Genomic DNA, 24866 nt, shown 5'->3' on the forward strand with positions numbered 1-24866 from the left:
TAGAAATGTGGGTATGATATTTGGCAGAGTTTTGCTCAGTATTAAACTCCAGCTCTGGGAATAGCAGAACCTTATCTTTCCATGACAGGATAATAGTCACATGTGACTTGAGGTGACCTGAGAACTATTTTGTAATTTACAGTCAATCAAAACATAGTTCCTTATTTAAGTGCTATTTGTTACCTTCCTCCATGGACCCTCTGACTCCTCTCAACTTGCTTCCTCCACGGTCCTTGTGACACCCCGCCCTGCAGCTCTCTTCCTTCACAGATCTTGTGAAATGCCCCCAACTTACTTCCCTTGGGACCCTGCCATGGACCCTGGGTACCTGCTACTGTCCCCTTACTCTATGGACCCTGTGTCCCACCACACACACACACGCCCTTTCTCCACTGACTCTGGGACACCTCCCCATAGTACGGTTAACTTCTATGATTTTTATATATTAAATGTTCATGATTCTTTTACATGATAACCAAAATCCTTTTTATGTTGTGTATCTATATATATTTTAGTTTCCTGTATCTATGAAGCTGAAAGTTCTGTCCTGAACCTGTAGTTAGCAAGTAAGCAATTCTCAGGAATTTATGTAATTGGGCTGCATCTAATTATTCCCTGCACCTCTAAGACTATGAGACTCCAGGTGTCCAGGAAAAGGATCTCTCAAAACTAATGAAGGTCCCTGCAAAAGTGTCTTATAATGAACAAAGACTTGGTAATTGATAAGGAGGCACATATAATTCAGTTATGCTCTGATTGATAAGAGGTATTTGTTTTTGCATATGTTTTCTGTGATATGTGAAATAATGACAAATCGAAAGATGTTTTAACTCGTAAGGAAGTGCTTGTTGCAACAGTGTCCTTAATAATAACTGAGTTAGGAATCCCTTCAGCGTATCTGGCATACAAGATGCCATACAACCTAAGATGCCATACAAGAAATTCCATATGTAATTAGGTAAAATGGGAATTTGAAAACAACACACAGTGAAATTAACTGTAGGGAAATAATTTTTCCCTCCAAAAGGGAATGGCTTTGTCTCACATCCTAAAAAGGACAGAGGTATGGGGAGTTAGATGAGGATGAACATCTAGCCAGCACCCCACCAGTGGGAGGAAAGGGGCCAGCTCTTCACCTTACACACAGAGAGGTAAGAGAGCTTTTCTTTCTCTATATGCTGTGTTAATCATTGATTAAATAATTCCATTTGAGCCTGTTGTTTTGACAATCTTGCATTGTTATTAAATTCAGACACACAACAGCACCTTCCCCAATGGACCCAGCAATCCACCCAACCGCATGAACCCCGTGACACTTCCCCCACCCCCTGTGACCTCCTCCCCCCACAATCCCCTTCCCCCACAGACCCTGTGACACTCCCCCACAACTCCCTTCCAGGGGACTCCTCCAACACCTTTCTCTCCAAGACTCTGCCTCCCCCATGGACCCTAGGCAACCCACAATACTCCCTTCCACCATGGATGCTGCAACCCGCCACAGCCTCCCCCTCCTGGACCCTGCAACAGCCTCTCCCCACACCTGCGCTCTGCCTGGAAGGCCCACACTGTGTCTGGTATCAGGTCTTTACCGCTCCTCCTTTTCTGAAATCTCCAGATGGTGACTCCTGGCTTCTGCCTACCCCATCACACCCTTTGTTCCCATCCAGGTTTCAGGGGCTGTGTAAAATCTGCAGGCCCCTGACTGGATCTCGGTGAGGAGCAGCATTAAGCACACTAGCCAGCAAGGCTGGCCTTAGGAAAAATGACGCCCTAGATGAACTTGTATTTTGGTAGCCCGCCATCACCCCTGGGCTCCACGGGCTCCCTGGGCTTCCCCCCCACACACACACACCTCCAGGCACCATAGCCTCTCCACAGTGCTTAATTTGTATTGAAAGAGATGCCAGAAATCAGCCCTGGCACAAATTAAGCACTGGCAGGGTGGCCTGATACCGACGGGTGCTGGCTGGGCACCTAGCTCTGAAGGCAACACCACCACCAACAGCAGACAGAAGTAATGGTTAAGCATTGGTTAAGTAAGCATTGCACCCTTACTTCTGCACTGCTGCTGTGGCTTGTGGTTAAACAGTTTAGCAAGGTTATGCACATTGTACATGTTGTACAACAATAATACAATACAGCAATAATATAACAGTACAACGATAATACAGTAGTACAGCAATAATAGTTGTTTTTACACAGTAACCACGTTGAAATTCATAGACTCATAGACTCATAGACATTAAGGTCAGAAGGGACCATTATGATCATCTGGTCTGACCCCCTGCATGCTGCAGGCCGCAAGACCCTTCCCTGTACTCTACCGTTGAAGTCCCCAGTCCTGTGTTTTAGTGACTTCAATCGGCTGAGACCCTCCTGCTAGTGATCCCTGCCCCATGCTGCGGAGGAAGGCGAAAAACCTCCAGAGGCTCAGCCAATCTACCCTGGAGGAAAATTCCTTCCCGACCCCAAATATGGCGATCAGTAATACCCCGAGCATATAGGCAAGAGTCTCTAGCCTGACCCTTGTTGGCCATTATGTTGTTCATGTACCATTGCTTGGTTTTCCTTGGCTACTATGTTTTATCATTAAACCATTCCCTCCATAAACTTATCCAACTTAATCTTAAAACCAGACAGGTCCGTCGCCCCCACCGTTTCCCTCGGAAGGCCGTTCCAATATTTCACCCCTCTGACGGTCAGAAACCTTCGTCTAATTTCTAGCCTAAACTTCCCCCCGGCCAGTTTGTATCCATTCGTTCTCGTGTCCACATTAGTACTAAACTGGAATAATTCCTCTCCCTCCCTTGTATTAACCCCTCTGATATATTTAAAGATAGCAATCATATCCCCCCTCAGCCTTCGCTTTGTCAGACTAAACAACCCAAGCTCCTCTAATCTCTTTTCATACGACAGGTTTTCCATTCCTCTGATCATCTTAGTCGCCCTTCTCTGCACCCGTTCCAGTTTGAGTTCATCTTTTTTAAACATTGGAGACCAGAATTGCACACAGTACTCCAAATGAGGTCTCACCAGCGCCTTATACAACGGAAGCAGGACCTCCCTATCTCTACTAGATATACCTCGCCTAATACATCCCAAGACCGCATTGGCTTTTTTCACCGCCACGTCACATTGCCGACTCATAGTCATCCTGCGGTCCACAAGGACCCCTAGGTCCTTCTCCTCTTCCGTTACTTCTAACCAATGCGTCCCTATCTTGTAACTAAAATTGTTATTATTCGTCCCCAAGTGCATAACCTTACACTTTTTACTATTAAATTTCATCCTATTTCTAATACTCCAATTCACAAGCTCATTCAAGTCTCCCTGCAGAGTATCCCTATCCTCCTCCGAGTTTGCAACTCCTCCCACCTTCGTATCATCCGCAAACTTTATCAGCCCACTCTTGCAATCTGTCCCGAGGTCAGTTATAAATAGATTAAATAAGATGGGTCCCAAAACCGAACCTTGAGGCACTCCACTAGTAACCTCCCTCCAACCCGACAATTCACCCTTTAATACGACCCGCTGCATTCTCCCCATTAACCAATTCCCTATCCACCTCTGGATTTTCATATCGATCCCCATGTTTTTCATTTTAACCAATAGTTCCTCATGGGGTATTGTATCAAACGCTTTACTGAAATCCAGGTAAATTAGGTCCACCGCATTTCCCTTATCTAATAAGTCCGTTACTTTCTCAAAGAAGGAGATCAGATTCGTTTGGCACGATCTGCCCTTCGTAAAACCATGCTGTAATTTATCGCATTTGCCATTAACTTCAAGGTCCTCAACTAGTTTCTCTTTCAGAATCTTCTCCAGCACCTTGCACACTACTGATGTTAAACTAACAGGCCTATAGTTACCCGGGTCACTTTTTTTCCCTTTCTTGAAAATAGGAACCACATTGGCTATTCTCCAGTCTAACGGGACTACCCCCGAGTTTACAGATTCATTAAATATAGTCGCTAATGGGCCTGCTATTTCCCGCGCCAATTCCTTCAATATTCTCGGATGAAGATCGTCCGGTCCACCCGACTTAGTCCCATTAAGGCGTTCTAGTTTTGTTTCTACCTCGGATGCGGTAATCCCCCATCCCGTATGCCCCTCTGTAACGGTGCTAGTATCCCTAATACCTTCATTGGCCTCATTAAACACCGATGCAAAATATTCATTGAGATATTGCGCCATGCCTAGATTATCTTTAATCTCCTCTCCGGCTATAGTCTTCAGCGGTCCCACTTCTTCTTTCTTTGCTTTCTTCCTATTTATATGGCTGTAAAACCTCTTGCTATTACTTTTAATTCCCCTCGCTAAGTCCAACTCTTCCTGGCCTTTGGCCTTTCTCACTCTATCTCTACATTCTCTAACTTCGCTAAGGTAAGTTTCCTTACTGATCCCTCCCCTCTTCCACTCTTTGTACGCTTTCTGTTTTTTCCTAATCGCCCCTTTCAGCCGGTCGCTCATCCAGCTCGGTCTAAGTCTCTTGCTTAGTAATCTTTTTCCCTTTTTGGGGATACAGGCCTCTGACAGCTCTTGCATCTTTAACTTAAAGTAATCCCAGGCTTCTTCTGCCTTTAGGTCCCTTAATACGTTTGCCCAATCCACTTCCCTTACCAGTCCCCTTAATTTGTTAAAATTGGCCTTTTTAAAATTATAAACCCTAGTCTTTGACTTAATTCTGGTACTCTTTCCATTTAGTTTAAAGCGAATTAGCTCATGATCACTGGAGCCCAAGTTGTCCCCCACTACCACTTCCTCAACAAGGTCCTCACTACTTACCAGAATCAAATCTAAAATGGCCTCCCCCCTCGTCGGCTCAGCTACCACTTGATAAAGGAATTGATCCGCAAGCACATCTAGGAACATCTGAGCCCTATTATTGCTACTAGCGTTTGTTCCCCAATCGATATCCGGGAAGTTAAAGTCCCCCATAATTACACAGTTTCTATTAGTATTTACCTCCCTTAATACATTAAACAATTCCTTATCCATATCCTGGGTCGATCCCGGCGGTCTATAGCACACCCCAAGCACTATCCCCGGAGAGGCTCTAGTAGTACTTTTACCCAGCTTGAGTATCGCCCAGACGGACTCTGTATTATCTATTCCATCCACTATTATTTCTTCACAGCTTAATTCACTATTGACATACAATGCCACCCCCCCCCCTTTACCTTTATCCCGGTCTTTCCTAAACAGCGCATACCCCTCCATACCTGCGTTCCAGTCGTGACTGCCATTCCACCACGTTTCAGTTATTCCTACGATATCCGGTTTCAATTCTCGGACCAAGAGCTCCAATTCCTCCATTTTATTACCTAGGCTTCTCGCATTGGTGTACAAACAGCCTAATATATGTTGTTTAGCCTGTCTCCCATTACTAGCACTGTATGTTGCGCTCCTCTTTGTGTTCGTCCCCCCTGTCCCTCCTATGTCCAATCTCATTTCCCCGGCTATGTCTCCTCTTATTACACTCAGCTTTTCAATACCGGAAACTGGCGTGGAGATTAACTGTGCATCTCCCAACCATCTCCCCAAACTTCCTAGTTTAAAGCTCTTTTGATAAGATGAGCCAGCCTCCCTCCCAGAAGTCTATTTCCTTCCCTACTCAGGTGAAGCCCATCCCGCGAGAACAGGTGTCTGTCCCCGAAAGCCTCCCAGTGGCCATACATCCCAAAGCCCTCCTTATAGCACCACTCCCTTAGCCAACTATTTATCCTCGCAATCCTATCAGCCCTTTGCTGCCCTTCCCTCGGAACAGGCAGAATCCCACTAAAGATAACCTGAGCCTCTATCTCCTTGAGAGTCTTCCCTAGCCTGGCATAATCTCCCTTGATTCTCTCTAACGAGAACCTAGCCGTGTCATTCGTTCCCACATGAAGGATTATCAAGGGGTTCTTACCTGCTCCTTTCAGGATCCTTTTCAACCGCAGGTCCACATCGCGTATTAAATTAAATGACAGTTTATCCTGGCCAGTTCATCCTGGAGACTTTGTGCTGCTCCAGAATGGGGTAAAGCAGCCAAAGTGCCCTGGGAATCTGGCCTGAAAAGCTAATCAGAAAAACAAGTGTGGAGGTTCCTTTAATTGTAAGAGTTAATACTAACAACCCTCTTCGGAAGGGACCATCACAAAGCTCACAACTGTCTGCCCCAAGAGCAAGGGGCATTTCTCTGATCTTGCAGTCTCTAATATAAACATCTTGCAATAGGTATATATTTATTTAAACAAAAACACCCTACCAAACCAAGACACTCCCCTGCACAGGTCTCCCTTTGGGGAAAGGTTGAGAGAACAAAAACACACGACACATGTGCAGTCATGTGGCTTAATGCACTCCTGCAAAGTGCTCAGATACTATGGTGATGAGTGTGGTATAAATACCTATACAGCACAGAAGGGAAATCAAACCTTCAATCTCTAATGATCAGTCTCTGATTAGCAGGGATTAGGATGAGGCCTTAATTGGGCAGATTATTCCCACATCTGCCTGCTGTGGTGTTTCTCACACCTTCAAGTTTGCGGATGACACTAAACTGGGAGGAGTGGTAGATATGCTGGAGGGTAGGGATAGGATACAAAGGGACCTAGACAAATTGGAGGATTGGGCCAAAGGAAATCTGATGAGGTTCAACAAGGACAAGTGCAGAGTCCTGCACTTAGGACAGAAGAATCCCATGCACTGCTACAGCTGGGGACTGACTGGCTAAGCAGCAGTTCTGCAGAAAAGAACCTGGGGACTGTAGTAAGATGAGGCCCTGAAACATAAACCCTTATATCAGACACCCGGTATGAGACCTGAGGCCTGAGCTAAAATAATGGTCAAGACTTTGCTAACATAAAGCAAAGTTAAGCGGTGAGCCAGAGGCAGGCCCTGCTCCCAGACGTTGGCAAGAAGAAGGCTGCTAATTGCACGTATACACATACCTAAAGGGTATCAAGCTGTAATAGGATAAACAGGTGCCAGGTTGGCAACAGAACAGTCCAGTACGAACACATTCCACAGAGATAATGAGGAACAGCCTGACCCATCCTAAAAGACAGGATCAAAAGGATAATATGATGGATAGACTTGTTGGTTCGAATCAGCATGTACCAGGAGAGAGGCAGCACCCCAACACGCAGAGGGATTGCACCTCAATGCGTCAGGAGTGATGTGTAACTTGTTTGTACCTGTGTAGAAGAATGCATCCCTGGGGCAGTGTCTTTGTCCGGCCTAGGGGGCAGTGGAGTGTCCCACCACTGACTGAGCTGTGTCCATTGTCGGGGGCACATATTTGTAGTATGTCCTGTAGAGTCTGCGGGAAACTATTACTGTGCTTCGTTTGACAATAAACCTGGCTGGATACCTTCGTACCTTATCGGAGTCTGTGGTCATTGGGGGTTCTCTCGGGGTCTGCTGTGCCAGCGATCTGCAGAGCCGGGGCAGCACACAGAAGGAACACACACAGCTGACTGTTATCAACATTGAACAGAACAGAGCACCACACTTGTGACGTGTTACAACATTGGTGACCACAACTGCTGATCTGGTGAGTAAGCGAGCTGTCCGCTGTAGGAATCGCCATCTAACATGACAGAAAACCACAAGCTAGGAAACCCCCTTAACCCCTCCCTGCAAATCCCCACAGAGTTTAAAAAATATAATGGGGAAGAAACATGTAATGTAATTTGTAAGGCTAGGGCAGAGCCAGTAGCCTTGAAATGTAGACTATTGCAAACTATAACCATGGCTGTTAAAACAGCACCGCTCTGAACTGGTGGGGCAAGTAACAGTAACCAAAAAAAAAGAGTTAAAAGAATGAAAAGAAGCTACAAAGCCCTGGAATGCTCCCACCCCCCTTGCAGGGGGGTGAGCAGCCCAGAGACAACCAGCACAGGAACAGAACAAAACATTGAAAACAGCTGTAAGAAACCTACAAAAAAGAGATACGCCGTCCGCTGCTATAAATATTTGTGGTCAACAGCAGGCTTCAGGTAGCTCCCCTGGGCCTGAAGAATGGACACAGAAATGGAAAATAGCAAAATTCAAAGATGAACTGTGGTCCACTGCATTGCAACCACCACCTTATAATAAAAGCCAGGTTCCGGTTAAACTGAAACTGACACCTAGACTGGTGCCTGTCAGAACAGGAGAAGTAAGTGCACAAATGGAAAAAGTAGCACACAATACTTTCTCTGAATTGGTAAATCAGATGAAGGAAAAAATGGAACAGTTCACAGAGCACATTAGGAGATAGGAGCTGCGACTCAATCGCAGGGAAGTGAATAAAAAAGAATTTCAAAGTAAAAAACCGAAATTAAGCAGATTAACACCTAGAATTAATGCATTAACACATGGAATTGCCCAAAAACAGTTAACTGCAGCAAAAAAGGGTACCCCCGCCATCCATTTGGCATGCACACAAAAGCAACAGACACTGGGGGAACAAATTCAGGTTTTGTAAGAGCAAGTAACTACCCCCACTCTCCTCTCAAAGCCAGGATAAAAACCAGGGGTGCAGTTCCCAACTCTGCTGGTTCCCAACTGCTTTGACCCACAGAACCATACTCTGCGCTCATATCTAAAAATATAACCTTCTGTCTCAAATATTTTTACATACCGGTTAAGTTTTTTTCCTTTATATGCTTCCTCAGTTTGCTAAACTCGCTGCTGCTGCCTGTACTTTTAAATACCTTGATAGAGTTAATCTCTCTTGACTCAGGTCTCACTACCTTCCTAGGCTGCTCTTCACTCCCCCGTTTCCCCCGCCTCTCCTCACTTTGGTTCTCTCTCTGTGTGTTAAAAGTTAAAAGTTATAGTTTTTACAGAAACCTCCAAAAGATAAAGCAATTGAAAACAGAACAAAACAACAAACAAACAAAGAAAAAATAAGGTAAAAACTTTAAATAAATCCAGTAAGTTAATTATTTTAACCCTTTTTAATTATTTTAACCCTTCAAGAATGCAACAGCTGGAATTATTCCTAGCTTTCTTGAAGATATGGTTGCCAAGCAACAGAAATGACTCTGCTTCTAATCCTAACCACTCACTAATATTTGAAACATGGACTTTTCTTATTTCCATATAGCAGAGTTTTAAAATAATGTTAAATATAAAGTAATGCAAAATTCCTTGTAAATTTGGCAAATATTAATATATATTTTTATCAATTTATGTTAAAAGTTTTAAATAAGGTAATAACTAGTTTATTCAAATGTTTAACCTTTTTTATTATTTTTTTTTGTTTGCCTTATTTTGTATAGTTATGAATAGAATTCTGGCACCATTTGTTTTTAATTGTAAGTTAGTCCTGTATGTCACGTGTGTGGTCTTGTGTGTGTCACATGACTCCTTTTTATTATTTTTATTTTGTTGCAACAAAAGTCAATTTTATACCCGTTTAAAAATATATGTATATGTGGTACCACACTATTTTAAGTTCCTGGTTGGGGTATAATCATAGTATTATTAGCACCACTTTTTTTGTGCAAAGTTCAAAAAGGTTTCAGTTACAAATATGTGTACATATATTTCTGCCTCAACAAATAATTCAATTGCAAACAAAAAGAATTCTGTTTTATCAATCACAGTTGTGTTTTGTTTTTTAAGGTTTTTTTATTTGTTATTCAAAGAAAAAATGTAAGGGGAAACCTCAACATTAAGGTAAAGATAATATTAACAAAATGTCAATTTCTTGTTTGGGTTTTTATAAACTTGTTTGCACTTTTAAATATAGTTATAAAAATGTGATTGCAAAAATGTTTAAAAATAACAATTTATGCATAACGCTAACCAAACAATTTCAACAGGTTTCCACTTTTGGCTCCCAAACACAACAAAGCATCATGAAAGTTTAATATCCTCAAAGTATTTGCATGGACTTGTATTAAAATCTGTTTTGGTTTAATTTGATATGCTTTTCTTTTGTTATGTTATGTTAATGGAAAGTGGTTGTTAAAGTTTGTGCTTCTAAACAGTTAACAAGAGTGAAATTAGTATCAAAGCAAATTAACTCTAAAAAGCTTGGTAAAAATTATGTTATTGACTCTTTTGCTAACACAGAATGTTCAGCAGGAAAAAAAAGCAATACACCTTCTCACAGAAGATTGTGAGCATTTATTTTAGCCGTTAAGCATTACATTTAGTATGAAATATTAGTAATGCACCTCAAATGAAAATGAATGTCTACACAACAATTGCAAAAGTACAGCTTGTGTTATAAAAGACTCAGTCCCTATTACGTTGTCCCTATTACATTGTAAACAAACTAAGTAAAACTTTGTATTAAGTTTGGGTTACTGAAAACAAAAAACAAAAAAGGAAAACAAACAAAAACTTTACTCTGTTAACTAACAAAAGTTGTTTAAGTTGCATCCCACCGACCAAAGACACCAGAAAATATCAGTATACAGTGAAGAAACCCCCAAGCATCAAGAAAAGAAAAATGAAGGGCTTTATAAATAAGAGACTGGTCAAATACCCCTCTATCTACCGTTTAATTGTCCATATATGGTATCAACAATCAGCTAAAAATCACTAGCTGGACCAGGATAAACTGTCATTTAATTTCAACTTGGTTACTGTGTAAAACAACGGTATTATTGCTCATAGACTCATAGACTCTAAGGTCAGAAGGGACCATTATGATCATCTAGTCTGACCTCCCGCATGATGCAGGCCACAAAAGCTGACCCCCCACTTTCCCTTAACTCAGCTGTTGAAGTCTCCAGATCGTGATTTAAAGACTTCAAGTTGCAGAGAATCCTCCAGCTAGCGACCCCCACCCCATGCTGCGGAGGAAGGCGAAAAACCTCCCGGGCCTCTGCCAATCTACCCTGGAGGAAAATTCCTTCCCGACCCCAAATATGGTGATCAGTAGAACCCCGAGCATACAGGCAAGATTCTCCAGCCAGACCCTCATTGACCATTGATACTATTTACCAGCGATGGCACGTTATTGCCTAATTGACTAAAATCACATTATCCCATCAAACCATTCCCTCCATAAACTTATCTAGCTTAATCTTGAAGCCAGAGAGGTCTTTCGCCCCCACTGTTTCCCTCGGAAGGCTGTTCCAAAATTTCACCCCTCTGATGGTTAGAAACCTTCGTCTAATTTTAAGCCTAAACTTCCCCACGGCCAGTTTATATCCATTCGTTCTCGTGTCCACATTAGTACTGAGCTGAAATAATTCCTCTCCCTCCCTGGTATTTATCCCTCTGATATATTTAAAGAGAGCAATCATATCCCCCCTCAGCCTTCTTTTGGTTAGGGTAAACAAACCGAGCTCCTCGAGTCTCCTTTCATACGAAAGGTTTTCCATTCCTTGGATCATCCTAGTGGCCCTTCTCTGTACCCGTTCCAGTTTGAGTTCATCCTTTTTAAACATAGGAGACCAGAACTGCACACAGTACTCCAAATGAGGTCTCACCAGTGCCTTGTATAACGGAAGCAGCACCTCCTTGTCCCTACTAGAAATACCTCGCCTAATGCATCCCAAGACCGCATTAGCTTTTTTCACGGCCACGTCACATTGCCGACTCATAGTCATCCTGTGGTCAACCAGGACTCCGAGGTCCTTCTCCTCTTCCGTTACTTCCAACCGATGCGTCCCCAGCTTATAACTAAAATTCTTGTTAGTCATCCCTAAATGCATAACCTTACACTTCTCACTATTAAATTTCATCCTATTTCTGTTACTCCAATTTACAAGGTCATCCAAGTCTCCCTGTAGGATATCCTGATCCTTCTCCGAATTGGCAATACCTCCCAACTTTGTGTCATCCGCAAACTTTATCAGCCCACTCCTACATTTGGTTCCGAGGTCAGTAATAAATAGATTAAATAAAATCGGACCCAAAACCGAACCTTGAGGAACTCCACTGGTAACCTCCCTCCAACCTGACAGTTCACCTTTCAGTACGACCTGCTGCAGTCTCCTCTTTAACCAGTTCTTTATCCACCTCTGGATTTTTATATGGATCCCCATCTTTTCCAATTTAACCAATAATTCCTCGTGTGGTACTGTATCAAACGCTTTACTAAAATCGAGGTATATTAGATCCACCGCATTTCCTTTATCTAAAAAGTCTGTTACTTTCTCAAAGAAGGAGATCAGGTTGGTTTGGCACGACCTGCCTTTCGTAAAACCGTGTTATAATTTGTCCCAATTGCCATTGACCTCAAGGTCCTTAACTACTTTCTCCTTCAAAATTTTTTCCAAGACCTTGCATATTACAGATGTTAAACTAACAGGCCTGTAGTTACTCAGGTCACTTTTTTTCCCTTTCTTGAAAATAGGAACCACATTAGCTATTTTCCAGTCCAACGGTACCACCCCCGATTTTACAGATTCATTAAAAATTATCGCTAATGGGCTTGCAATTTCTCGCGCCAGTTCCTTCAATATTCTCGGATGAAGATCATCTGGTCCGCCCGATTTAGTCCCGTTTAGCTGTTCAAGTTTGGCTTCCACCTCGGCTACGGTAATGTCAATCCCCCTCCTTTATTCCCCTCTGTCACGCTGCCTCTATTCCTAAACCCTTCATTAGCCTCATTAAAGACCGATGCAAAATATTGGTTTAGATATTGTGCCATGCCTAGATTATCCTTAATCTCCACTCCATCTACAGTCTTCAGCGGTCCCACTTCTTCTTTCTTTGTTTTCTTCCTATTTATATGGCTATAAAACCTCTTACTATTGGTTTTAATTCCCCTCGCAAGTCCAACTCTACACGGCTTTTGGCCTTTCTCACTCCATCTCTACATGCTCTGACCTCAATAAGGTAGGTTTCCTTGCTGATCCCTCCCCTCTTCCACTCTTTGTACGCTTTCTGTTTTTTCTTAATCATCCCTTTGAGACGCTTGCTCATCCAGCTCGGTCTAAATCTCCTGCCTACGAACCGTTTTCCCTTTCTCGGGATACAGGCCTCCGACAGCTCCTGTAACTTCAACTTGAAATAATCCCAGGCGCCATCCGCCTTTAGATCCATAAATATGTTAGCCCAATCCACTTCCCTAACCAGTCCCCTTAATTTATTAAAGTTAGCCCTTTTGAAATCGTAAACCCTAGTCTCAGTTTTAATTCTGTGAATCCTTCCATTTAGTTTAAACTGAATTAGCTCATGCTCACTCGAGCCAAGGTTGTCCCCTACAACCATTTCCTCAACGAGGTCCTCACTACTCACCAAAAACAAGTCTAAAATGGCTTCCCCCCTCGTCGGTTCAGCTACTACTTGATGAAGGAATTCATCAGCTAGCACATCTAGGAACATCTGAGCCCTATTATTGTTACTAGCATTTGTTCCCCAGTCTATATCCGGGAAGTTAAAGTCTCCCATAATTACACAGTTCCTATTAGTTTTTACTTCCCTAAAAACATTAAATAGTTCTCTGTCCATATCCAGGCTAGATCCTGGTGGTCTGTAGTACACCCCAAGCACTATCCCAGGGGAGGCTCTAGTAGTTCTTTTACCCAGTGTGAGTATTGCCCAGACAGACTCTGTCTTATCCATTCCATCAGTTATTATTTCTTTACAGTTTACCTCATTATTGACATACAATGCTACTCCGCCACCTTTAGCTTTGTTCCGGTCATTCCTAAACAGCACATACCCTTCCATACCTGTACCCCAGTCATGATTACCGTTCCACCATGTTTCGGTTATTCCTACGATATCTGGTTTCATTTCTCGGACCAGGAGCTCCAATTTCCTCCATTTTGTTACCTAGGCTTCTCGCATTGGTGTATAAACATCTTAATGTATGCTGTTTAGCCTCTCTCCCATTAGTTATGCAATTTGGTACGGACCCCGTACTGTCCATCCCCCCCTCCTTCTTATGTCCAATCCCTTACCCCTAGCTATATCTGTGCTTATCTCATCACCCTCCTTTTCAATGTTGGAATCTGGCGTGGAGATTAACTGGACATCTCCCAACCGTCTCCCGCAAATTCCTAGTTTAAAGCTCTTTTGATGAGATGAGCCAGCCTCCCTCCCAGAAGTCTATTTCCTTCCCTACTCAGGTGAAGTCCATCCCGTGAGAACAGTTGTCTGTCCCCGAAAGCCTCCCAGTGGCCATACATCCCAAAGCCCTCCTTATAGCACCACTCCCTTAACCAGCTATTTATCCTCACAATTCTGTCAGCCCTTTGCTGCCCTTCCCTGCTGTACTACTGTATTATTGTACTGTTATATTATTGCTGTATTGTGTTATTGTTGTACAACATGTACAATGTGCATAACCTTGCTAAACTGTTTAACCAACACACAGGTAAAAATCAACAAACGAATGGCAGCAAACAACATGAAGGCAAGGAGAAACAAATTGGTTAAAAAAACATTGTTACACAATAACTACAAATTAGATAAATAAATTGCCTGTTAGTATTGGTCACAATTTGGGATCAGTAACACTGCATCCTAACTGAGGCACATGTTATTCAAAACAATCTGGGTACCAATACTAACTCCTGACACAGCAATACTTGATAAATTGGTTATTGTCCATTCAGTAGGTTATCTGAAAGACAGCATCCATGAAAAACAACTGGATCTACGTCAACTACTGGTGTATCACAGAGCAATGCAATCCATGGAACAGAAGCTAGCAGTTCCTGTTTCCTGCCCAGCAAAGCTTACCAGAGGGTGACAACCAGCAGTAAGGGTAACCTATAACATAAATGGGCAGTACTGTGTAGTAACTAATTACAAGACATTTATATATAAAAGCCTCATTTGTAGTGTCACTACTCCAGATTTCTATTTTACTTCTCATATACATAATACTGTGGAGCACTCTATAACAACGCCTATCCCGGTATTTCAAAACACTCAGCCTATTACTAATGATGATACAGGTGATAACTGCAATTGCCCTAATAGCCGCCACCTTCAGCCCCCAATTGAAACCTCTCCAGCACATCATCAAAGATCTACAACCTATCCTGAAAGATGATCCTTTACTCTCACAGATCTTGGGAGACAGACCAGTCTTCGCTTACAGACAACCCCCCAACCTTAAGCAAATACTCACCAGCAACCGCACACCATACAACAAAAACACTAACCCAGGAACCAATCCTTGCAACAAAGCCCGATGCAGCTCTGTCCACATATCTATTCAAGTGACACCATCATAGGACCTAACTACATGCCATCATGTGCCAGCAATGCCCCTCTGTCATGTACATTGGCCAAACTGGACAGCCTCTATGCAAAAGAATAAATGGACACAAATCTGACATCAGGAATCATAACATTCAAAAACCTCTCTAATCACTCAGTGACAGACTTGAAGGTGTCAGTTTTGCAACAAAAAAACTTCAAAAACAGACTCCAAAGAGAGACTGCTGAAATCAAATTAATATGCAAATTAGACACAATTAACTTAGGCCTAAACAGAGACTGGGAATGGTTGGGTCATTACACTAATTGAATTTTTTTCCCCCATGTTAAGTTCTCCTCACACCTTCTATGGGTCATCTCGATTATCACTTCGAAGTTTTTTCTTCTGCTGCTACTGCTAGCTCATCTCAATTGATTGGCCTTTTACAATTGGTATGCGTACTTCCACCTTTTCATGTTCTCTGTATGTATAAATATCTTCTGTCTGTGTGTTCCACTCTATGCATCCGAAGAAGTGAGCTGTAGCCCACGAAAGCTTATGCTGAAATAAATTTGTTAGTCTCTAAGGTGCCACAAGTACTCCTGTTCTTTTTCCTAATAGGAGTGTGTTTCTATCTGTGTCACCAAAGTAAAAGGGCCAAAGCACAACACCAGATTGGAAAAACATGGTTATGCTTAGATATAAGGTGGTGTCATATGCACACATTCATACTATACATATATACCCATATACGCTACAAATATATACGCCATATCCATATTATTCATATATATGAATTATTTGGGAGTACCTCTAAGGCTCAGTCATAAAACTACATTCCTCAATCATGGCCCTGACATTCAGAGGCCCACCATAAGGGACTAAAAATAATTGGATAATAAAATCTGTCCATCAGTCATACGAAGGAGTGTGCAGACTAAAGACAGGTGGGGCATGAGTGTATGGATGGTAAAATAAGGTAACCACATAACAGTGTTTAGGCCACTGGGTTATCTTTAGTCCATGCATTATGCTTTTCTGGGACGATGGGTAAACATCCTCCCCAGAAAAAGACAAAAAGTGGGGGAATGTAGTAAGATGAGGCCCTGAAACATAAATCCTTGGTATCAGAGGCCCGGTCTGAGGCCTAAGGCCTGAACTAAAGTAATGGACAAGACTTTGCTAACATAAAGCAAAGTTAAGTTGTGATCCAGAGGCAGGCCCTGCTCACAGAAGCTGGCAAGAAGAAGGCTGTTAATTGGATGTATACACATATCTAAAGGGTATCAAGCACTAATAGGATAAACATGGGCCAGGATGACACCAGAAAAGTTCAGTACGAACATATTCCACAGAGATAATGAGGAATAAGTTGACCCATCCTAAAAGATAGGTTCAAAAGGTTAATATGATGGATAGACTTGATTGTTCGAACCAATATGTACCAGGAGAGAGGCAGCACCCCAACATGCAGAGGGGTTGTTCCTCGATGCGTCAGGAGTGATGTGTAACTTGTTTGTATCTGTGTATAAGAATGCATCCCTGAGTGGACATCTTTGTCCAGCCTAGGGGGCAGCAGAGAGTCCCACCATTGACTGAGCCGGTCCATTGCTGGGGACACATATTCATAGTATGTCCTGTAGAGTCTGTGGGGAACTCTTACTGTGCTTCGTTTGACAATAAACCTGGCCAAGTGCCTTTGTACCTTATCAGAGTCTGTGGTCGTTGGTGGTTTTCTCGGGATCTGCTGTGTCAGTGATCTGCGCAGAGCCAGGGCGGCATACAGGGGGAACACACGCAGACGACTGTTATCAACATTGAACAGAGCAGAGCACCACACTGGTGACGCCTGACGACAGGGATTACAGTGGATGAGAAGCTGGATATGAGTCAGCAGTGTGCCTTTGTTGCCAAGAAGGCTAACAGCATATTGGGCTGAATTAGTAGGACCACTGACCAGCAGATCGAGGGAAGTGATTATTCCCCTCTATTCGGCACTGGTGAGACCACATCTGGAGTATTGTGTCCAGTTTTGGGGCCCCCACTACAGAAAGGATGTGGACAAATTGGAGATAGTCCAGCGGAGGGCAACAAAAATGATCAGGGGGCTGGGGCACATGACTTACGAGGAGAGGCTGAGGGAACTGGGGTTATTTAGTCTGCAGAAGAGAAGAGTAAGGGGTGATTTGATAGCAGCCTTCAACTACCTGAAAGGGGGTTCCAAAGAGGATGGAGCTCGGCTGTTCTTAGTGGTGGCAGATGACAGAATAAGGAGCAATGGTCTCAAGTTGCAGTGTGGGAGGTCTAGGTTGGATATTAGGAAAAACTATTTCACTAGAAGGATGGTGAAGCAGTGGAATGGGTTACCTAGGGAGAACATAAGAACATAAGAATGGCTGTAATGGGTCAGACCAAAGGTCCATCTCGCCCAGTATCCTGTCTACTGACAGTGGCCAATGCCAGGTGCCCCAGAGAGAGCGAACCCAACAGGTGATGATCAAGTGATCTCTCTCCTGCCACCCATCTCCACCCTCTGACAAACAGAGGCTAGGGACACCCTTCCTTACCCATCCTGGCTAATACCCATTAACGGACTTAAAATCCATGAATTTATCCAGTTCTCTTTTAAATGCTGTTATAGTCCTATCCTTCACAACCTCCTCAGGCAAGAAGTTCCAAGAGTTGACTGTGCGCTGTGTGAAGAACTTCCTTTTATTTGTTTTAAACCTGCTACCCATTAATTTCATTTGGTGGCCCCTAGTTCTTGTATTATGGGAACAAGTAAATAACTTTTCCTTATTTACTTTCTATATATCACTCATGATTTTATATACCTCTATCATATCCCTCTAGTCTCCTCTTTTCCAAGCTGAAAAGTCCTAGCCTCTTTAATCTCTCCTCATATGGGACCCGTTCCAAACCCCTAATCATTTTAGTTGCCCTTCTCTGAACCTTTTCTAAAGCCAGTATATCTTTTTTGAGATGAGGAGACCATATCTGTACACCGTATTCAAGATGTGGGCGTACCATGGATTTATATAAGGGCAATAAGATACTCTCCATCTTATTTTCTATTCCCTTTTTAATGATTCCTAACATCCTGTTTGCTTTTTTGACCACCGCTGCACACTGTGTGGATGTCTTCAGCGAACTATCCACGATGACTCCAAGACCTTTTTCCTGATTTGTTGTAGCTAAATTAGCCCCCATGATATTGTATGTATAGTTGGGGTTATTTCTTCCAATGTGCATTCCTTTACATTTATCCACATTAAATTTCATTTGCTATTTTGTTGCCCAATCACTCAGTTTTGTGAGATCTTTTTGAAGTTCTTCACAATCTACTTTGACCTTAACTATCTTGAGCAGTTTAGTATCATCTGGAGGTCACGGAATCTCCATCCTTAGAGGTTTTTAAGGCCCTGCTTGACAAAGCCCTGGCTGGAATGATTTAGTTGGTGTTGGTCCTGCTTTGAGCAGGGGGTTGGACTAGATGACCTCCTGAGGTCTCTTCCAACCCTAATCTTCTATGATTCTTCTGAAGGTGCTGGCCACTGCTGGGGACAGGAGACTGAACTAGACCAGCCGTTTCTGTGTTGACTCTACAGCTCTTCAGATCATCACCCATCAACATCCCCGTTGGGTTTGTTGTTAGCGGTCATGGGTAGACAAGGAGGGTGAGATAATATCTTCTATTGAACCAAGCTCTAATTCCGAATGAAGCTGGTGCAGTAAAAGATAATACCTCCCCCACCTTGTCTCTCTGATAGCCTGGGACCAACACGGGTACAACAATACTGCAGTGACCATGGATGACATTTTTAATGTAAAAAACAAGGAAATTCTTCCAATGAAGTTAAAGCTGAGAGGACACGTCAGTAATTTAGGGTAAAACACATTCCAGGGAGGGGGTAATTATCCCAACCAACCATTATAAACCCAGACAATTCAAAGTTAGTGTTAAACTGAAACAAAATTTAAACATGCTAAAATATGGAAATGCACAGCTAGGGTACGCAAACAACCTTAATTTTGCCCTGCAGGGAGATGTGCGGGCTGGCACACGCGTGTGCGCGCACACACTCACGCATGTATGCACAAACACTCATGCATGCACACACAGAGAAAGAAAAAATTAGATGTGCCTTTAAAAATCAGTTTTATCTAATCTGGGCCCATAACCCTACAATGACTTAAATATAATAAATCTTAAGCTTAATCAACACCATAAAACCCACGTGCTGTCACTACAGGGAAGAGTGCGCTGCATGTTTTCATGCTGTTACATATTCTTAACTCCATCTTAACATTGCCTGCCTTAGTGCTAGCTGGTCTCTCTCTCCAGTTCGACATCTGCCTCCGGGAAGTGTTCCACCTGAGAATCAACAGCTCCAGCTCAGCGGGCAGGTCTGTGCCTTGTGGCACAGCGCAGCTGCTTTATAGGGACTTTGGAGCCAGAGGCCAATGAATTGTCTCGTCCTGCTGCCCATTGTGCAGTAGCTGAGAACCCCCGTAAAATCAATAGCAACAGCACATTTCCTTCATGCAGTCTCTGCCCTTCTTCCATTACGGGATAAAAACTGTGATTGGGGAGGGGTTGTGTTCGTCATTGTTCAGATTGTATTAATTTCCCTTTGGGCAGAAGAGAGCCAGTGTCACTCCAACAGACAGGCTTTGGCGGGGGGAGTGCATGGGGTTTCAGTGAATTGCAATGGTCAGATCACAGCCCACTCCACAAGCTGCTTGGATACAAGTGAAGGCTCCCTGCCCTGGATTGGCAGAAGGACCCTTCCCCATTGCCGGGTGTTGTCACCACAGTATCTCCTGCTGGTGTGGGGAGGTGGCGCAGCGTGGTTGCTATCGAAGCACTCTATGCTGCTAGCACAGAATGAGGTGAGGCTGGGATGGGATGGAGAGAGCCCTGTCCTGCAGTGACTACAGGCAACACCCTGCTTCCCTGGCTCCTGAAGGAGTTCAAGGCTTTGCAGATACGGGTCTCTAGGCCCCACTCTATTGGCACCAGCAGCAGAGACATCCTGGCTGTGGTCAGGAAGCAGGCAGGTACTCACCTTGGAAGTACACCCCGGAACAAACCTTCAGCACCCTGGGCAGGGATGCAATGTCCAGGGATAAGATATACTCCTGGAAAGAGAGGGCCTCCATGGCTCCGCACCCTCCCTGTGATTCTGCTGGGATCTGAGTGTAAGGGGAGACGGGGCACTCTGGACTGCACTGTGTCTTTCACTTCTGCTTTTGACTGAAATAACTTCCTTCCCCAAGCAGAGGCGGATGCTGCTGGCAGTGCTCCAAGCCTCTTACAAAGCCCTGGCTGCCTCAGTGCCAGGAATTCCACCCCTTCTCTTTAGGCTCCCGTGCATTATCCCCACCAAACAGTATTTTCCCCCCCTGCCATGGCCTCACATGCCAAAATTCATAGCCCCCAGCAGGGCCACTGGACCAAGCCACTGAACGCACGGCGGCCATCCTAGCCAGCGTTTACAGGTTTGTTCAATGGCTTTCGCCTCCCCTGCTATAAAAATTGTTCCAGCACTCCGGGTGCTTGGGCCTTTCTGTGCTGACGCTGCTGCTCTGCTTGGAGGGGTTTTCGTCTGTGAGCCCTGAGATGAGGAACTGGGTGCATTGGCTTAGCAGAGGTCCTGGCATCTCGGCCTGTCCAAACCAGACTGTCTCCACACTGTGTCTCCTTGGCTTGCGCTGCGCCTTGCTGTCTAGCCAAGGCCAAGCTCCGAGTGCCCTGGAATAGAGGCCAACCTGCCCCCTGCCAGGGCCAGCTGCAACCACTCTGGAGTAAAGACTGGGGCCCTTGCAAAGGGAGGGATTGGTAGCAGGGGAGGGATGTGTGTCTGGGGTTGCACATACACCAGCCCTCCATCTGCCTCTGGGCCCCCTAGCTCCACTCACCAGCCCCCCAACCTTCCCCTGGAAGGATACCCAAGGCTCTCCTCCCAGCCAGGGCCCCGCCGGGTCTGCGCTGTGCATGGCCTGGCAGGGGGAGTGCGGGGTAGGGCTTAGAGCAGGGGGCTGCAAGTCAGCACGTCCAGCTTGTGCCCCTCACTCTGCCCCAGCATCCCTGTGGGAGCTTGAGTGAGTCACATCCCCGGGCTTGCCTGAGCCCAGCCAGCACTGCCCAGAGAGGCAGGCACTGCAGTTTGGGGCCCCGTTTTCCTGCCCAGAGGGACAGCTGGGCCCCTCTGCTTGGGAGCAGCAGAGGCAGTCACAGGGCCGGTGCAAGGAAGTTTCGCGCCCTAGGCGAAACTTCCACCTTGCGCCCCCCTCCCCCGCCCTGTGGCAGCTCCCCGCCCCCCCTCCACCCTGAGGCGCCCCCCTGGAGCAGCTCCCCCCCTGCCCTGAGGTGCCTCCCCCGGCGGCATCTCCCCCCCCCCAGGGAGCTGTGTGGCAGCTCCCCACCCCAGCTCACCTCTGCTCCGCCTCCTCCCCGAGCACGCCGCCCCCGCTCTAGTTCTCCTCCCCTCCAAGGCTTGCAGTGCCAAACAGCTGATTGGCGCTGCAAGTCTGGGAGGCAGGAGAAGTGGAGTGGCGACCGCGCGCTCAGGGAGGGGGCATAGGAACGCTGTAAAAAATAATTGGGGGCACTGCTTTTTGGTGCCCCCAAATCTTGGTGCCCTAGGCAACCGCCTAGTTTGCCTTAATGGTAGCACCAGCTCTGGGCAATCATGTGGGGTCCCCTCATCCCAGAAGGGCTGATGAGGCTGTAGGGGCCCAGAATCTACCCCAGGAACTGGGGTTCCTCTGCTGATGAAGTGGGACAGGCCCCCGGCACCATTCCTCTCCAGCCGCACTCAGAGCATAACATCCCACACCTCCTTGCTGGATGTGCTGGCAACAGGGCTGCGCGGGAGCCTGGAACAGCAGGTAGCAGCGTCCCTCCCACGGGGAGGTCCTTAGAGCCTAGCCTGGGTGAGTGCTCAGACATGTAGGGCCTTCACTGTGCTGTAAATGGTAATGACTTCCAGTCGGGTTCGGGGTGAGATGCTGTCACAGTGCTTCCTCACTGAGTTCCTCATGCTCACCTGCTGCCTGGGCCACAGACAGGAGCAGTTCAGAGCAGGGAAGGAAAAGCTGCCTGGACTGCCTGGACTCCCCTCTGCAGTACTCCACGGACCGCGCAGCAGCCTCACCATGCTCCGTGCTCAGCATGACGAGGCACTGTGACCAGAGCTGTCTGTGGCAGGTTTCACCACAGCTCTCAGCCTGCTCACGTAATTTCCTTCTCTGCTGTGGTTGTAGCCTCCAGGTGATAGTGGAAGGCTTCAAAGACAACCATAGCCAGCCCAGAACCTAGGAAATGCATCTCTGCCACTGCCTGCTCAGCCACCCGCTGGGGAGCCTGCCCTGTCCCCTGGCCACGTCTGCGGCAAGTGGGGTGTGGCAGGGAGAGCAGAATGGTGGGGAAAAGGTCCCTGACTGGGCGTCTCACCTGTGGTGAGGAGGAAGCCAGAGCAAAGGATGCAGGAAATTAGCCTCCATTCCTGTCACTATTTATATGCTGGGAGTGGCCAGGGTCCCTCTGCGCTGAGCACTGCATAAACATATCCATAGCTTAGCCCCAGCTCCCCATCTCTCCTGTGATCCCCACAGCGCCCTCCGTCCTGGGCAGCACTCTCTTTTAATCTCCACCCACAACTCCAGCGCTGGGCTCCCATGCTCCAACCGTCCCTCACTGCACTCCGGCCAGCACCATTGCCCTGAGGCTCCTGCAGGCAAAGCTCACGCTGGGCGGCTCCTGTGCACTTCTCAGGGCAGAGCTGAGAGCTGTGGATGTAGCACCAGGCCTTGTCTACACTATCAGCTTTTGTCGCCAAAACTGTCATTTGTCAACCCAAACAGTGAGTGCGTACACACTGCTAGGTGACTTTTGTTGGGAAAAATGCCCAGTTTTGGCAACAAAATACATCCACCCTCACAAGAGATTTACATCTTTTTCCTCTACATTTTTGTCAACAAAGTGCAAGTGTAGACACCGCACTTGATTTCATCACTTGAATTGGCCTCCAGGAGGTGTCCCACAATGCCTATCCTGACCACTCTGGTCAGCAGTTTGAACTGCACTGCCCTGCAGCCAGGGAAACAACCATCCGCCCCTCCCCCTTAGAAGCCACGGAAATTTTTGAAATTCCATTTCCTGTTTGCTCGGGGTGGAGAGCTCTCATTGCATCTTCCCAGGTGACCATGGCGGGTTATCACAGCAAACGCTCTCCTGCTTGGACCACTGCAGAGCTGCTGGATCTGCTCAGTATATGGGGAGAGGAGGCTGTGCAGTCCCAGCTGTGCTGGGGCTGTAGGAATTGGGATACCTATGGGCAGATTTCTCGAGGCTTGTGCGAAAAGGGCTGTGATCAGGATACGCTGCAGTGCAGAGCGAAGACAAAGGAGCTGAGGAAGGCGCACCATAAGACCAGGGAGGCAAACTGTCGCTCAAGTGCTTCACCTACGACCTGCCGATTCTATAAGGAACTGGATGCTATCCTCGGTGGCTACCCCACCTCCATCGCCAAGATCCCCGTGGATACTTCGGAGGGCACGGAGGCAGCGGAAAGAGGACATAACCCAGAGGATGAAGTTATTGATGAAGAGGTGGAGTTAGATGAGGATGTGCAGCTCCCAGCGGGGTTGCTCGGTGGGGCAGGCGGCCAGGAACTGTTCTCCACTCCAGTAGTGTCTAGCCAGTCTCAGCAATTGCTCTTCATTGAACAAGCAGCAGGAGATGAGACCATCTGGTAAGTGGCTGTGGCTTGTATAGTGCGGAGGTGGGTTCAGGGCATAGAAATGTGGGAGGCTGGTTGTGTTTCTGTGAGGTGGACGTTTCCCTGTGTAGCTAATCGGTACGGTGAAACAGGGTGTTGATGCACACCAAGATCTCATGGGAATCCTCCAGAGAGATCTCCAGGAAAGTTTCCGGGAGGTAGTCGACAATCTTCTGCCGAAGGTTCCATGCAGAACAGCTTTGTTCCTTCCCCCATTGTAGGAAACTTTCCTGTGCCATTCGGCAATCACTTGTGCAGGGACCAAAGTGGCACATAGGCGAGCAGAATAGGGAGCAGGGTGGAAGCCACAAGCATGGAGTAGATGTGCCCTCATTTCCCTGCTTACCCTTAGCAGTGAGATGTCTGCTAGCATTACCCCTGCCTGTGGAAAAATGTGGGAGTATTTTAGAATTTGTTCCCCAGAATGCAGCACCATGACCCTTGCAAAGAGTGTGTGCTTTTTTCCCCATGTGGAGTGCCCTCTCCCCCCTGCCAACACTCACCATGCTTTGGGTGTTTGCAGAGATGTGTGCCTGGCTAGGGTCAGTGAGAAAGTGATGGCAATGTTACAAAAGGTGCATTTAACTGAAATGTTTCAGTGCGTGAACTTAATCCTGCTTCTGTGCATTGTCCCCTATGCTTCACCAGATGTGGCCTTGAGGAACACCCCACGCACTCCAGCTGAGCGTCTCCACCAGATCAGAAAGCGCCCAAGACACAGCAAAGAAGACCTGTTCCAGGAGGTCCTGCAGTGCTCCAATGCAGAAAAAAGAGAATGCAAGGAGTGCTGGGAAGCCGAATGGCAGGACAGAAAAGAGAATCACGCATTTGTTAAGGACACAACTGAGCAGATGCTTAAAGTAATGGAGGAGCAAACGCAGATGCTGAAGTCCTTAATAGTGCTGCAGACTGAGCAGATCAGTGCTCGACCTCCACTGCAGCACATTCAGAACTCTTTTCCATGCTCCTCCAAACTCCACCCACAC

General features: G+C 45.8%; 1 protein-coding gene across 4 annotated transcripts in view; it reads right to left on the reverse strand.

Annotated features, from left to right (window-relative positions):
* Positions 1–20283, reverse strand: part of THEMIS2 (thymocyte selection associated family member 2) — a 37925-nt gene extending 17642 nt beyond the window's left edge. For 3 of the 4 annotated variants that reach the window (XM_054012033.1, XM_054012035.1, XM_054012032.1), the window contains exon 1: positions 20164–20283. In XM_054012033.1, coding sequence (XP_053868008.1) covers positions 20164–20257 — 94 coding nt within the window. In that variant the 5' untranslated portion in view covers positions 20258–20283. Of the gene's footprint in view, positions 1–6932; positions 6994–20163 lie in introns of those variants that run through there. The other variant, XM_054012036.1, reaches the window with a different exon arrangement.
* Between the last annotated feature and the right edge of the window lie 4583 nt (positions 20284–24866).

Source organism: Malaclemys terrapin, chromosome 22, assembly GCF_027887155.1.
Source record: "Malaclemys terrapin pileata isolate rMalTer1 chromosome 22, rMalTer1.hap1, whole genome shotgun sequence".
Taxonomy (NCBI): domain Eukaryota; kingdom Metazoa; phylum Chordata; order Testudines; family Emydidae; genus Malaclemys; species Malaclemys terrapin.